Source organism: Peromyscus californicus, unplaced genomic scaffold (assembly GCF_007827085.1).
Source record: "Peromyscus californicus insignis strain IS unplaced genomic scaffold, ASM782708v3 Scaffold_14__1_contigs__length_90479793_seg_2, whole genome shotgun sequence".
Taxonomy (NCBI): domain Eukaryota; kingdom Metazoa; phylum Chordata; class Mammalia; order Rodentia; family Cricetidae; genus Peromyscus; species Peromyscus californicus.
The window spans coordinates 73136765-73153223 of record NW_026294436.1 but is presented as its reverse complement, the minus strand read 5'-3'; the positions used below and the strand labels follow the sequence as shown (position 1 = coordinate 73153223).

The following is a 16459-nucleotide window of genomic DNA, read 5'->3' as shown; positions in this document are numbered from 1 at the left end:
ATTTAAATGTGTTATTAAAACTTTCTGTGTGTTGAATACTGAGTTTTTTCAATATGCTAGTTATTGAAATCAAGTTTTTAAAAACACAGACTACTGAATTTACTTTTTCATTTGTTTAGCTTGATCTAAGAGTGTGTACAAACTGAAGTGATATTCTTTCTTTAAATTTAATATGTGTATGCAAAGTATCTTAGTCATCCTCACTGTCCAGCCCCTCCCTCCAGCTCTCCTCTACTCCCCCTGCACATCTCACATCTCCCTCCCTCCCTACACCTTCATAGGGGTAACCAATTGCTCTCTTGATTAGATTTGAGCATGCTCCACAGGGGGTAATTCATGCCTGGTCTTATAAAATCCATGGTTAGGGAAGCGATAATTCTCTTTGGATGAGAACCTATTGATGTTTTGCTAACTCATTTTGTTGTTCCTTCTAAATGTTTTTGTTTATATCATAGATTGGGGCTGCTTTCAGTCTTAGTTAGAGAAGCTTCCAGAAGTAATAGTTAATGCAGAGACTCCTAACTGCTCAGAATGTAAAGACTGAGCCATTATGAGTGCTCATTCATAGGTCATCTATTATCAATGCTTCCTCTCCAACTGTTGACAAAACATCTTGGAAGAGAAAGCAGAAGGAATATAAGAGGCAGGTGATGGTGGGGTCATAGCACTAAGAAAGCTGATTCTGGGTACTGCAGGGCTACTACATACCCGAGCTCCAGAGAATGTGGCCACCCACAGAAGACATGCAAAAGATCAACAAGAGTTAACATTTCCAGCAGGCAAGAGAGAGCTTCATAATGCTCCACCCCTAACTGAGGACTCAGTGGTGGTTGGTGCTGCTGAGGAATAGGGAGTCACGTTTCCTTGGGGATCACTGTCAGTTTCTCATCCTCCTGTGAATGAAACCTTTCATGTACAAACAGTCAGCACTAATTAGGCTTACTGGGTTATTTTTTAAAAAATGAAGGGATAGATTTATATTGATCTATTTTTCTTTTCTTTCTCTATAATAATCATTTTGATCAACCCACTCATTGTTTCAAGAGAAGAAAATGCATATTCAAAGATGCTAACAATTGAAATTACTGGATATGTCGGGGACAGCTCAGGGAAGATTTCTCTGCCCTGTTCCACAGCCCAAGCTAGCTTCAAACTCAGTTGCATAGCCTAGTCTCCCAACAAGTTGCATAGCCTAGTCTCCCAACAAACATGGGCTCTTCCTACTTCAATGCCTTGATTATGCCCTGCTCTGTCACACCAAACTCTGGTTGTCACTTATTGCCTTATCACTCTTTCAATATATAATAACCAATATATTCTAAATGTATATAATCTCATATAGTTCTTCTGATAGCCTTGTATATTGTGCATCGAACACAAATAATAAATTAAAAATCAGAAACTGAAAAAGACTAAATTTTTTGATCAACAGAGAATACAGCTGCTTTGGACTCATTTTTGTTTGTTGAACACAGAACCTCAGAAATTTAGTCATTGTTTATAAAGTATTTGGAATAAACCACAGAAGCGTACGAAAATTTTAAAAAGCAAAAATAGTACAGTGGTGGTAGTAACTGGTGTATTAATAAGGGAGGCAGAGAGTAAAACAGGAATGCTATATGTTTGACTTGGGTTTTCTACAAACCTAAAGCTTTTCTTTTAAAAATACCGACTAAAAATAAATCCCAGTAAACATGCAGAAATAAGCTTAATATATGAAAGTTTTCCATAAGAAAAACAAACCATTGCTGAGATGAAAAAATGTATTCCTGCCATGGGTTAGAATACTTGATGTTATTTACAGCTCCAGTCTCTCACAATTGACCAAATGATTTAAAGCTTTACTTTGAGTTGTATTTATGTGTGCATGTGTGTAGATATAAGTCATGTGTGTGGGTGTAAGTCATGTGTGGGTGGTGTAAGTCACACATGTGGGTGTAATTCACATGAGTGTAGGTATAAGTCACATGTGCGGGGGTGTAAGTCACATGTGTGGATGTAATTCACATGAGTGTAGGTGTAAGTCACATGTGTGTGTGGGTGTAAGTCACATGTGCAGGGGTGTAAGTCACATGTGTGTGGGGGTGTAAGTCACATATGTGGGGGGTGTAAATCACATGTGTGTGGGGGTGTAAGTCACATATGCAGGGGTATAAGTCATGCATTTGTGGGTGCCTGCAGAAGGCAGAGGAGCTACAGGATCTCCTGGAGCTGTAGATACAGGTGTTTGTGAGTCATCTATTGTGGGTGCTGGGAAGGAATCCATATCCTCTGGAAGAGCAGGAAGCACTCTTAAGCATGATCCATATCTCCAGCCCAAACTTAATGATTTTTATTCCAGTGAAATTTAAACAAAAACTGAAGAACAATGGTTAATGTTTAAATGAATGGCAATAAAATCATGAAAGAGAAAGAAAGTCAGGAAACTTTCCCAAAAAGACATAAAAATTCAAGCCATAATGACTGAGACTAAGCATTTTGACTCAAGAGTACATGGGTCATGGGAACAAATGACAGAATTCAGAAATCAATCCATTTTAACACATGCAGAATTTTTGCTTATTGTGAAGGTGCTATTGTAGAGTGGTAGAGATGATCAAATGGCTAAAAAGAACTCTACTTAATTGTTTCTGTAGGACAAGGTGAAGCTTGGCCACTCTACACCATTGCATCCATCTATGTGTTCTAGATAGAACACAGACGCAAATGAAAGATGTAGAATAATGAAGCTTCCAGAATAAAATATAGGAGAGTACATTCTTCACGACATCAAAGTGTGTCAAGGTATGTTAATAAAACACAAAACATGTTAAGTATGAAAGAAGGATCTGTAATTTAGATTTTACTAAAATAGGGTGATGCTGTTTGTCAAAGTTTACCATTGAAGATAATGAAACTATGAGTTACATTTTGAAAGATAATTCCTGACAATCATATATCCATTAAAGATTTCACATTCAAAATAGTAAAAAAATTCTACAAATTAATAAGAAAAAGACAAAGTATCTGATCAAAAATTGGCCCAAAAATCCATCCTGAGTATGTACTTCATAGAAAAGCATATTTACATGGCAAACAGGTGCATGAAAAATTCTCAGTGTCATTAATCATCAGAAAATGCACCTCAGGCCATTTGGCAGTATCAGGGCAATGGTGTTGGTAAGGATATGCGTGTGTCCCAATACTCAGTGTTACTAAATTGCAATATTCTCTTGGGAAAGCTATTTAGAAGTGTTTTCTGAAGCTAGAGATGCTACTGCATACATATGTCTAAATCTGACAGAGACAGCTCTGAATGACAGGAAAGTAAGAGCACTCGCTGCACATCTACATAATTCTTCAGGAATAGACCACAGGTGTCTAAGGTGCCAGGAGTCTCTCCTCAACTGTTCTGTACAGACACCCATACAGAGCACAAAACCCTCATGTTATTTACCAAGGGAGGATCTTTGAGAAAACGGAAATAGTCTGTGTTTTCACATGAGAGCTACACAAGTGCATACAATTATTAAAACTCACCAAGTAGGGGCTGGAGAGATGATTCAGTGGTTTAGAGTGCTTAGGCTCTTCCTGAGTTCAATTCCCGTATTCTACTGCTCACAACCACCCATTAACTCCAGATTCTAGGGATCTGATGCCCTCTTTTGGCCTCTGTGAGCACCTGCACTCAAGTGCACATGCCCACCCACCCGTCCTCACATATTTTAAATAACAAAAATTAATCTTCAAACAAACACATCATCAAGTTATACCCCTAATACTTATATTCTATCTTGTATGCATATTTTGACATAAATAAAAATATTCAAGGAATAGTTCCATGCTTAAAACAAGTTAGCAGGCTATATAAAAAACAGAGATGATGTTCAGCATAATGTTCTTAGGCATATTAATGAATTATACTAATAAATAGGAATCCCATGATCTAAGTATGGGTACATGACATAAATAAGAAATCCACAAATGAAATGAAAACAATCAAAGAGTGTATGAAAAGCTAGTCAATCCCAGCAAAGGCTGACTCACTCTACATCAACACCCAACAGTGTTTTTAACTTAGACTCCTTGGGCATGTGAAGCACACACACACACACACACACACACACACACACACACACACACACACACACACACAAACACACATGCACTCACACACAGGTGTTTAAGGCAGCAATACCTTTTCAGTAAGGTTGTAAATTTTCACAACTTTCCATTGTTAAGCACTAGAGCAACCTTTATGCTGTGCATTAAAATATAAAAGAGCCTTATACTTCAACCCAGCCTTTCAACTTCTGTGGATTTATCTTAGGAAATAATTGTAACAACATTAACAATAGCTTTATTTACCAACATAATTTAGTACATGCTATACATGGTGCTTTGAATTGCATTTGCTCATTTGACAATTAAGTACTAGTGCTGGGCATCTACTGCATGCAGGATGCTTGAGAATCAGCTAACACTAATACTGTATATTGCATTGCCCCATTGAACCTTAAAATGGTTCTGTGAGACATTGTCATCATCATCATCATCATCATCATCATCACCATCATCATCTTAAAGTTGAGGCATCAATAGCTTTACCTGCTCAGTAAATGGTGAGATCCAGTTTGTCTCTAGGCAGATTAGCACCAGAGTGTAGATTACCAAGGAATTATATAATCAGATAAGTATTCAAGTATATGTATGCATATGATTTTATACACACAGATATCAGATGAAAATCTGGATGTTGATATATGTACTAATGTATTATTTTCCATCAAATAGCTTTCTCATAATTTGGAAACATTAGACATTACACAGAAATCTTACAGGAACTTGTTTAAGAAGTGTACTACAGCTATGACATGCTACGGAGATCCCATAAATGAAGAAGTATGGTGAAATGGGAAAGGATATTGACTCAAAATATGGGTCTTAAACATTTGGAGGGGAAAGATCTATTTTCAGAGGACTTAGTGAAAGCATGTGTGTTAGAATTTCCTTTGGGGGAAAGAATTATATTTGTAACCATAAACCTCACTGTACAGATAAAAAAAATCTAGGAGCATATGACAAGTTCAATCATGTCCCTGAGGATGGAAATGTGTAACATACTTCCTAGTTTACAGAATTCTCTGTCATTTGAATTTTCTAATAATAAGCATGAATTACATAATTCTCCAATTTAAATTTCAAGTGTTTTGAAGGCAACAGTGTTGGGTATTTCAAGACAATTTTGATTTTGATTTCTATGCTTCTCAATTTATAGTGAGCCATATTTTAATCTATATGTTCCAATAAATGTGAGAAACAGGAATGGCACAGATCTGATAGAGTGCATGTTGGCAATATGCCTCAGTTTCTAGAAAATATATTATACCTCTCATTTAGTAGCAACCCCATCAAAATTCAGTGAGTCAAAAAAGAAAAAGATATATTATATATTGTTCTTTTATTGTACATATATATGGGACCAGATTTACACTATATGTGCTTGGGTGTGATTGCTAAAGGGTAACATCTGATGTCTTCCTCAGTAGGTTTCTACCTAATTTTTTGAGGCAGGGTCTCTCACTGATCCTGGAGCCCATTTAGTCAGCCAGAAGGCCAGTAAGCCTTATTTAAAATTGGATACCCTGGAATATGTTTTTAAATACTAACTATTATTCTGGGTTGGGAATTCAGACTCAGGACACCATGCATAGACTTTTTTTTTAAATGTGGGTATTGGGTATCCAAGCTCAGGTCCCCATATTGTGTGGCAGGTGAGTGACTTACTGACTGAGCTATACTGTCAGATCGTGTTTTTCAAAGAGATCAGAATAGAGACATTTTCATTTTGAAGTTTCCCTAAATATGTATGTTCATGTGGTGTCTGTAACTGTGGCCTTCTTAGAAGAAATATCTTTGGGGGTGGGATTAAGGATCTTGAGGTGTAACTTACCCTGAATGAGGTGGATCTTAAATCACATGACAACTGTACTTATAAGGAAATAAAGAACAACTACACAGAAGAGACCAGGTAAAGGCAAACAGAACTATGCAGTGGTAAGCAGAGACTGGGCACGTCTGCCAGCTGCAACCAGGACAGAAGTGTGGAATAGCTGTCCCCTCTAGAAGGAATCACAGCACTGAAACTCTGATTCCAAACAACTGGCATCAAATAATGTAAGATTAAATTCCTATTCTCCTGAACAACTATGCATTGGTGGAAATTTATTACAGTATCCCTGGGAAATGAGTACACCTAAACATATTATTAAGACGTGCTTGCTTTTTAAAACCAGGTCCTGCAATTGGCCCAAACTAAATAGAATTCTAAAGACAAAAATCTTACCATTTAAACTCTGTCCTATTTGTATTGTGCTGGAGACAGAGTCTGTAACTGAACCACTAAGAGTTCTTGTATCAAACGCTGCATTGTTCTCTTCCAAACCATCCACGAAGAAGCTGATTTCCGTCTGATGCACCTGTAAGAATTATCACTGTCATCAAGTGCATAAACTTTTACTGGTACTAACAGCATTCCAGCAGCCTTCTTGTCTTTTTTCCAAGTTATTTTATTCTTTCTTAACTTCCTTCAGGTGGAAATATTGGAAGCAATTTATTTTAATGGCAAAACAATATCTCTGCATGTTACAGATCCAGATATGAATCTATACAGTGAAAATTTTATGCTGTGATGATGTATTCCAGGGTACTCACAGGACAACAGTATATGTACCCCATGGGTACCCTGAAATATGTTTTTAAATACTAATGCCATCGTGGTCATACTTGAAAACAAATTAATACATAAGGGGAAAGATATTCAAAACCAGATATCCCCAGATGTACTCACGATGTACATGTGAGTATTACCCAAGTTACTAGTAACTTGTCATAAACACTCATTTCTTTAGGAACTAGAGTACTAGCTGATAATTTTAAAATACACGTTCCCATTATAAAATAAGATAAAAATTTGCCAATCATATTCTATGTTGATCAGCCAAACAATTTAACAGCTATCTATATCAGAGGAGAGCCAACTTTTCCAATACACACCTGGAGAATATTTCAGCTTAGAGAATTTGGTGTGGTGGCCAAATAGTCCTTTACATGCCATCATCTCTAATGTAGTGCTAGCAAAGTAGTCATTGACAGTAACAAAAACAAATAAGCCTGATTGGGTGCCAGTTTAACATTAATCACAAAGCCCAGTGACCAGCCAGATATGACCCACTGGTTACAATTTGGATGACTTCTGGGTTATAGTACAAAAATAGATGTATTGTGCCGGGCGGTGGTGGCGCACGCCTTTAATCCCAGCACTCGGGAGGCAGAGCCAGGCGGATCTCTGTGAGTTCGAGGCCAGCCTGGTCTCCAAAGCGAGTTCCAGGAAAGGCGCAAAGCTACACAGAGAAACCCTGTCTCGAAAAACCAAAAAAAAAAAAAAAAAAAAAAAAAAAAAAAAAAATAGATGTATTGTATGATATGATACCTTAATCACCAGTCATCATTTTGTAGCTAATACCTCATAGGTTGTGGATACACATAGTCTTTGATGATTACACACTAATTCAGAATAAACAAATAACTCTTTAGCCACCAACTATAGTGTCTACAAATAGTCTTTCTGTTGAAGTGTTTCTGACTGTAAAAGGGATTCAAACTCTTAAACCAACTCATGTGGAAAGAGAAAGGACTGAGAGAAGGGATGGGCTGAAAGAGGGGGAAGAAGATGGACACTAACTATTGTGCAGTTAAGAGGCTGATGAAAACACTCTACTGAAGTGCAACCTTGGGAATGTTATTCTAGTGTGGAGTTTGAAAGACAATAAAGTTAGAGTTAGGATCACTGTAGGATCATTGATAAAATAGATAGATGCACTGGTCTGGTGTAGGACTTCAACTGTAAAGAAGCAATGGACAGTGTACATGTGAGATCAGAGCATACGGACAATGTCTTTACTAGGTTCACATTGCTGTCAGCCTGGCATGGGTCTGAAACTAGTTGTAAGTCATTGTGTCGATGCGCATTTTTATATATTTATTAGTCTTAAAGAATTTCATACAATGAATAGAATGTATTTTGATCAAGGCCACCTCATTCCCTCCCCTGTACTTCCCCTCCCCAACCACTTTTTCCTCCCAAACTATTTCAACATCTCTGTTAAAAGGGATTTGCAACAATGAAGGAAGGTAAAACCTTTACATTATTATGTGAATGCTTGCCATAGGAATATTTTTCCAGGGTACCCCACTCAAAAACCAAACTCAAGAATCTAGGGTTCAATGCCACAACTGCTTGATAATGTGGATTTCCTTTAAAAAAAAAAAGTTAGGCAACATTGCTGTTCTTCCTTCTAGCCAACTTCTTTTAATTTTAATGTGTTCTTTCTGAAATAGACTGACCTGGGATTGTATGAGACTCCATTTTAAACAAAGCTGAAATTGACCTAAAGTCATACACAGGTTCCTCATGAGCCCGCATCTATTTCTCTCTACTGAATAGTAGGAACGTACCTTTTTTTATTTTCCTTGCATCCCATTTTTCTCTGCCTGCTACTATTATTTGGTGTTTGACTGTTATCATTATGAAAGATACAGGCTCTTCCAGTTTGTTATTTGTAGCATTATCTCATGTTTTACAGCATCTTTGCACAACATGCAGGCTACATGAAATATAACTAGCGAAAAGTTCCCGGTGGTATTAATGCATAAAAAAGAACGTGGTTCCATCTCTACTGTCTTTACCCAGCCCAAAAACTGATGAACAGCCAATTTTCCTTTATCACATTAGCACAGCCATGAGGGAAACACATTTGTTCTCGTCAGTTACACTAAAGATACTATTACCAATCTAACATATACATGTTTTATATCAGCAGTATTCTCCGAGCTTGAGAGAGTCAACAATATATTAACAGGAGCATGACAGTTTATTTAAGAAAAGAAAATTGTCTCTGCAGAGGGACAGAAGTTAGAAATGTATGGCTGAAGCCTGTGCCACTGCTCTAATAAAGGTGATAATTCTTGGGCTTTCTTTATAGCAGGTAGCACTCCTGTGACAGCTCTGTCATATCATTCAAATAAAAATGTTGTCTTTTACAAGTTTAAGGGTACCTTTATTTTGAGTCAGATAGAAAGCACGCTTTTGATTTTCTGTATTCTATCTGTCGTCAGTGTTCAAGACCTTCATCTCTTTCTTTTTTTATCAACTCATCACGTATTTGCTTAGTAGAAGAATTCAGTGTCAGTCAGAGTGAATTCCAGAAGATGTCTTCACTAGCCTGGCACTTTAAAAATGATTCATGATGATCCTAAGCTGCTCTCCCCATGCCAAACCCTCCCCACCAACCATCTTTCTATAAATAAGATTAAATCTTTGGTTTTTCTGAACCATGGTTTATGTTACAAGATTGTCCAAACTATTTTACAATTCTGATCTGGGGCACCATCACCCAGACATTGTGAAGACAATAGTGGCCTTTTTGTAATAGATCATCTCAATGCTCCCCCTGGCCAGTTATTGAGGGAAATAGGAATGTATACGATGGGATTTCTGATTTGTGAAGAGAAAGCCTCTTACAAAACAAACCTCCTATAGCTCTCATTCTCTGGCCTGGGCAGATGAGAACAGCTTGCACATGTTAGCTGATGGGCTTTGAATGAGTAAATTGCAGATCCAGCAGCATTTGCAAAGGGCTTTAAACCAACCCCCTTAAGAGGTCCATAAGTACATGGAAATAAGTATGAGTCATTTCAAGCCCTTATTCCATGGGAGTTCCTTATTCTATTTTAACCACTCAGCTGCTCAACTGTGTGCCCCCATTAGAGGCTAGACTCATCCATTTGAGTGAAAGAGGCCATACATGAAAATAACAATAAATCCTAGGCACTTTCCTCCTGTACTCATGCCTGATTGGTAAGGAGTATATTTCAAATGACACAAAAAGAAGAGCATAGTCGTATACACCTGAAACCCCAGCATTTGTAATGCTAAGGCAGAAGGATCACCACAAGGTGAAGGCCAGCCTGGAATGACTACATGGTATAACTCTCAAAAGTCCTGTAATACATGTAAGTTTATATGTAAACATATTGTTTAAATGAATTTTTTTCCATCTGGGCTAACAAAGCTCCTACCAACAGCCAAAGATTATCTAACCAAAAAACCCCAACATGGCAGGCATGAGAAGCCTTCTTTTGAGTTGTTGGTCAGGATTGTCCAAGAGACTCCCAAACACTATAGGCTATTTCTGTTGCCCTTAGCTGCCTCCTGTAAGTGGAAAGTAAATCTCTGTTACTGAAGACATCATGCACTTTGGACCTGGGACCTAGAGGAACTAAGCTGAATCTGACCTGAATGTCTCCTCCCTGGGGGCTGTTTCAAGATACCAGAATGTGCCATGCAAGCTTCCAAAGGAGGGAAATAACTAAAGAATCACAACAATGGCCAGTATGGTAGAATAATTATAAGGGTATAGTAGTGGCACACATACCCTTCCAGTATCACAGCTCTCTAACTGGACTAAGTACTCACTCAACAACAGGGAGACCATGCCTGGTATTGGAAACCTAGTTAACTACCTAGGGCTAGTGAAGTCATGGCTCCTGGAGGAGAACCTACAAACACCACTTTATTAAATCAGTGCAATCTCTAAAGACATCTTCTATGGGTCCTTATAACCACTAATAAGTGTAGCCCTCACCCCTCCTGAAGGAAACTTCTCTTTGCAATAGACAGAGACCATTACAGAAAACTACAACTAATCAATCGTACTGAAGAGTTGTAGAGCTCTGTCTCAATGGATACATCTACAGAACACTGCCACACTTAAGGCTTAGAAATGATTGTAGAAGAGATGGCAAGATTGTAAGAGCAAGAGCAATGAGGAGTTTGATGTGGGGCTGTGTCTTTTAGTAATGTCAGAAGCTACACTCAGTCTCACCAACACATCTGCCAAATAAGACCTGCACTGTAACGGACTTTCTTGGACTGCCAACCCCTAAACCATAACACGGAGACTTATGATTGATTATGAATGCTCAGTCTTAGCTTAGGCTTGTTTCTAGCTAGCTTAAATTAACCTATTTCTATTAATCTATGTGTTGCTCTGAGGCTCAGTTACCTCATCTGTGTACTGTTCATCCTGCTTTCCTACTTCCTCTGTGTCTGTCTGTCTGGCCTCTGGCTGCATGGCTGCCAGCTGGCTGACCCCCTGCTGGCTGGTTGACACTGCTTTTTTTCTGCCTGACAGTCTCAACTCTCCCTTCTCTACCTAGCTATTGGCTATTCAGCTTTTCTTAGACCAATCAATCTAAGGTGCCTTAGATAGGCAAGGTGAAATAGCAACACATCTTTACATAGTTAAAACTTCAGCATAAACAAATGCAAAACATCTTTACATAGTTAAACAAATACTCTAGTCAACATTTCCCCCTTTTGTCTAAATAAAATGGAAAGGTCTTAATATGAACATAGTAAAAGTATATACAATAAGAACAATGATCAAGTAAGAATTAAATTTACAATATCCCCAGTCCAATTCTATTTGGCAAATTCAGAGAAAACATTCCATTATTTATCCTATCTTGGTGAGTCCAATGTTTTGTACCTAATTTACCTTCTATCAAAACTAAGAAAAACTGTATCTATACCTATCTAGTCTTCAGCTTCATCAAAGACCCCAAAAGGATATAATATTATCTGAGTAAACAGGAAGTGCAGTGCAAGCCACTTCCAAAACTGTACACATGACAGACATCTGGCTGACTGGACAGTCACCCAAGGTTCCTCTTCAACATTGGGGTATCTACTTTGGCTTACAGGCCTAGAATACCTGGCAGACCTTTCTATGAAGCAGGTATTTTGAATGACTGCTCTGCCCTGTCTTGGCAAAGTTTGGCAGTCACTTTCCTTTGTGTCCTGTATGCCCAATTTGGATAGCATACCATCAGCAGTCGAGGCAGGGACAGTTTCTTGCCCAAATAGCTAGCTTTGTCACAATGAAAACAAAGTCTCTGTGAAGGTTCTTCAATACCTATCATCCTTTATGAAGTAGATTGGTGCTTCCAGGAGCAGATGTGTCTCATTGTCATGAAAATCTTTAGATTATTAAACATCTTACATGCCATATTCTGTAGGTCTCTGAAGCATTTGAAGATCACCTATTTATCTAAAATGTATCTGTGTTTAACTTTAAAAACACATTTAACATAACTAAAAGTTTGATTATTATAGATGACTAACTACTAACCTATATTTCTTAATTATACATTATATTTTTAAATGAGCTGCATAGGTACAATGCCTTAATCAAGAATAGAAACATATATATGGTATAACAAAAATAACCTTAAATTTTTATCAATATAGAAAATTCATACCAATGTAAAATATTTGAGATTAATAGTTGTCTTTTTATCCTATATTCCTATGTCTCCCCTAAACAATGACAAACATCTATAACCCACTGAATGATGAAAACCACCCACCCCACCACTTTGGAATGTGGGTGTTGTGTTCTCTAGACTGCTTCCTGATATGTGGGGGTAACAGTATCCCCAGGGGACCCTAAGAAAATGGAAATAATGGCCAAGTCCTGGGAAAACTAGTTGTAAAATATGTTGTCCAGTCTCAGAATGGTTCCCATGTGGAGGGATCAGTATATACATTATCTGTCTTGTAGTTTTTCTTAGCTTATTTCTTTTTTTTTTTTTTTTTTTTTTTTTGGTTTTTCGAGACAGGGTTTCTCTGTGTAGTTTTGCGCCTTTCCTGGAACTCGCTTTGGAGACCAGGCTGGCCTCGAACTCACAGAGATCTGCCTGGCTCTGCCTCCTGAGTGCTGGGACTAAAGGCGTGCACCACCACCGCCCGGCCTTAGCTTATTTCTTAATGTTTGTAGCTAAGATTTTCAGGAGGTCTCCCCCAATTAAACCTGATCTCTATTAACCTTGAAGGAATCTACAGCCTTTTGCTACCTGTGAAAATAAAAGCACAACCTCTCCCCCTATACAATACATTTTCTGAATTCTATTTTAAAGTTAAGACATCCATAAAGTATCTAGGTTTGTTTAATTCAGCAGTATAGATAGAGAGTTTTCTCTCCAGGTCCCACCAAGCCCCTTCAGTCTGATAGCCTACATATAAAATAAACACACAGACGCTTATATATATATATATAAAATTTTTTTTTTTTTTTGGTTTTTCGAGACAGGGTTTCTCTGTGTAGCTTTGCGTCTTTTCCTGGAACTCACTTGGTAGCCCAGGCTGGCCTCGAACTCACAGAGATCCGCCTGCCTCTGCCTCCCGAGTGCTGGGATTAAAGGCATGAGCCACCACCGCCCGGCGACGCTTATATTATTTAAACTGTTTGGCCTAATGGCTCAGGCTTCTTCTTAACTGTTCTTATATCTTAAATTAACCCATTTCTATTAATCTATTTTTTGCCACATGGCTCGAGGCTTACCAGTACCTTACATCTTCCTTGTCATGGTGGCAGCTCACAGTGTCTCTCTCTGCCTTCCTGTTCTCTCAGTTCTCCTCTCTGTTAGTCCTGCCTAGACTTCCTGCCTGGCTACTGGCCAATCAGTGTTTTGTTTATTAACCAATCAGAGCAACACATTTGACATACAAAACATCCCACAGCACAGCAGTCCCTTTTACAAACCAGTGTCTCTCAGCAGCTGCCATTCACTCATCAGTATTCAAAAAATTCAGTCAACACAACATCATACAGGATCCAGATTCCCTGTTTATTTCCCATCTTTACATAGTTTTTTCCCTTTATATTACTTTGCTCTCTCTTTAAAAACTATTTTTTCCTATGACTGTCTATACCCATTTTCTTTTCTTTCTTAAGTGCCTATGCATGCTGCAACCTGTTTAGAGGTTTCTTTAGTTTGGATCTGCTTTACTGTGCACTGTAACATTCTCTGACCTTGCAAGCCAAACCTTAAACTTGCTGCATAGCTTTATGCTGGTGACTGGCTCCACCCTGCTTAGGTTGTGAGAGCCAAGCTTTATGCCCTACAGGCCTGGCCAAGAGCTGTGTTTAACCAACCCAGTTCTAGGAAGTTGGTGCCTGCACTGTGGCAGGCATTTTTACCTAGCTTGTTGCTTCAACCAAATAGACCAGCTGCTCAAGTGCTCACTGTATGGCAGAGCTGTGCCTCTGCACACTAGGCTACTAGGAAGCCATGTCTTTTGTTTTGTTTATTTTTTTCTCTAGCTTTCTCAGACCCCATGTAGAAATATATGCCCAGTGTTTGGTGCCAAATGTAGCAGGCTTTCTTGGATCGCCAGCTCCCAAATCATGATATGGAGACTTATTATTCATTATGAAATCTCAGCCTTAGCTTAGGCTTGTTTCTAGCTCTAACTTTTTTTCTTAAATTAAACCATTTCTTATAATCTATGTGCTGCGCTGAGGTTTGTTTACCTCATCTACGTGCTGTCCATCTTGCCTTCCTGCTTCCTCCACATCTGGCTGGTTGGCCCCCAGCTGTGTGGCTGCTGGCTCTCTGGCCCTCAATTGGCCTGCTGGCTCCTCTTTTCTCTCTACCCACCAGCCCTGCCTTTCTCTCCTCTGCCTAGCTATTGGCTCTTCAGCTTTTTCTTAGGCCAATCAGGTGCCTTAAGCAGGCAAGGTAAAATAGCAACACATCTATACATAGTTAAACAAAGATTCTATTCCATAACACTAAACATATAGACACACCTCCATACACATGAATACATGTACAAAGTTTTTTTTTTTTCAAAAAAGAAATTCACATATTTGTGAGCAATTACTAAAGGGAAAATACAATAAATCCATCTAGAATAGAACACAGATGTCTAAGAAATGCCACCCACACACCACTCTTTCAGCAGGATATATATATATATATATATATATATATATATATATATATATATATATATATACCAATACTTTCAACTATTAGGTGATGTTTGAATTACTATAAATGACAAGAGCTGTTTTGAACTTAAATATTGAATTTTAGTGTGGTCAATGGAACATTGTCTTTGGAAGGAATCCCTGTGGGAAGCTTCCTTAGAGGGTTCATGTGTGTGCATCCAGCATGTATTAGGCTTTTACTTTAAAAAAAAAAAAGTCACAACCTCCCAAGAAGGCCATTTTCCTTAACTCAACTGGTCTCTTAAAAGTCAAACCTTCTGCCGGGCGGTGGTGGTGCATGCCTTTAACCCCAGCACTCGGGAGGCAGAGCCAGGCGGATCTCTGTGAGTTCAAGGCCAGCCTGGGCTACCAAGTGAGTTCCAGGACAGGCGCAAAGCTACACAGAGAAACCCTGTCTCGAAAAACCAAAAAAAAAAAAAAGTCAAACCTTCTTAAGAATTTTGAGAAACACCTTTTAAAATTATTTACTTTATTGTATGGGCATGAATGTTGCCTTTCTGCATGCATGTGCATTACTTATGTGCCCAGTACCCTTAAGGTCAGAGGAAAGAGTCAGAGTCCCTGGAACTGGAGTTAACAGACAATTGCAAGCCACCACATGGATGCTGGGAACTTAACCCAGGTCCTCTGCAAGAGTAGCAAGTGCTCTTAACCACTGAGCCATTTCTCCAGCCCTAGAACAACATCTTTTAAATAGATTTAACATGAAGTGTTTGGCAACACAACCTAAATTCAAACTCACCTTCAAAAGATAATGGATTATACAAATACACTGAAAGCCATTCTGAGTGTTAAGGAATTCAATCGGAAAGAAAACCACCATGGCATGAACCAGAATTAAAAACAACTCGGTGGAGGAAAAACCAGTCTGAAGCTTTCTGAAATAGAAATTGCCCTAAAATAGATACATCTATTTCTAAGTGAAAAAAACAGATTTACATAAAAGATCCCACAATACTGCCTCTATTTCTTAAGCATAAGACAATTTGTCCCCAAAACTCCATAAAGTTATTTTAAAATATCTCACGTATGTTACAGCCCCCTCTCTGTGAGCACATGGAATCCCATCCCAACTGCTTGCCATTTTAAACCTAAGTGAGTTTTTTCTAAATAATTTTATTGGATTTTATTAACTTACATCACCAGCTAACCTCCACTTTATGGATAAAGGCATCTCACTATCTCATGAACAGGACAGTGTCTCTGTGATGTGATCAAGCTGTTTCCATGTGGATATTTGTCTGAATCTTTAGGAATATTAAAAACATGTGCATCACATACAAAATCCTCTGTTAACTACTTCAGCATTATAAAAGTGGGTAGCATTGATGATACCATTTATTTAGAAATAGTATCTATAGCAGGCATTGTTCCAAAAATGGTGTATTCATTCTTTATATCTTTACAGCCACCCAAGGTAATTTTGTCACTATCCCCGTGCTAAAAAAAAGTGAAAATTCATCACAGAGAATGGAAAACAACAACAACAAAACCCATTCAAGATCTCAGAAATCCGAGTGGTCCCAGAGCCAGTTTGAAATAGCCAATTTTTTTTTTTT

General features: G+C 38.3%; 1 protein-coding gene across 1 annotated transcript in view; it reads right to left on the bottom strand.

Annotated features, from left to right (window-relative positions):
* Ush2a (usherin) overlaps positions 1 to 16459 on the bottom strand; it is a 706426-nt gene that overhangs the window by 632196 nt on the left and 57771 nt on the right. Inside the window, exon 3 of the mRNA XM_052737975.1 lies at positions 6326 to 6458. Coding sequence (XP_052593935.1) covers positions 6326 to 6458 — 133 coding nt within the window. The remainder of the gene's footprint in view (positions 1 to 6325; positions 6459 to 16459) is intronic.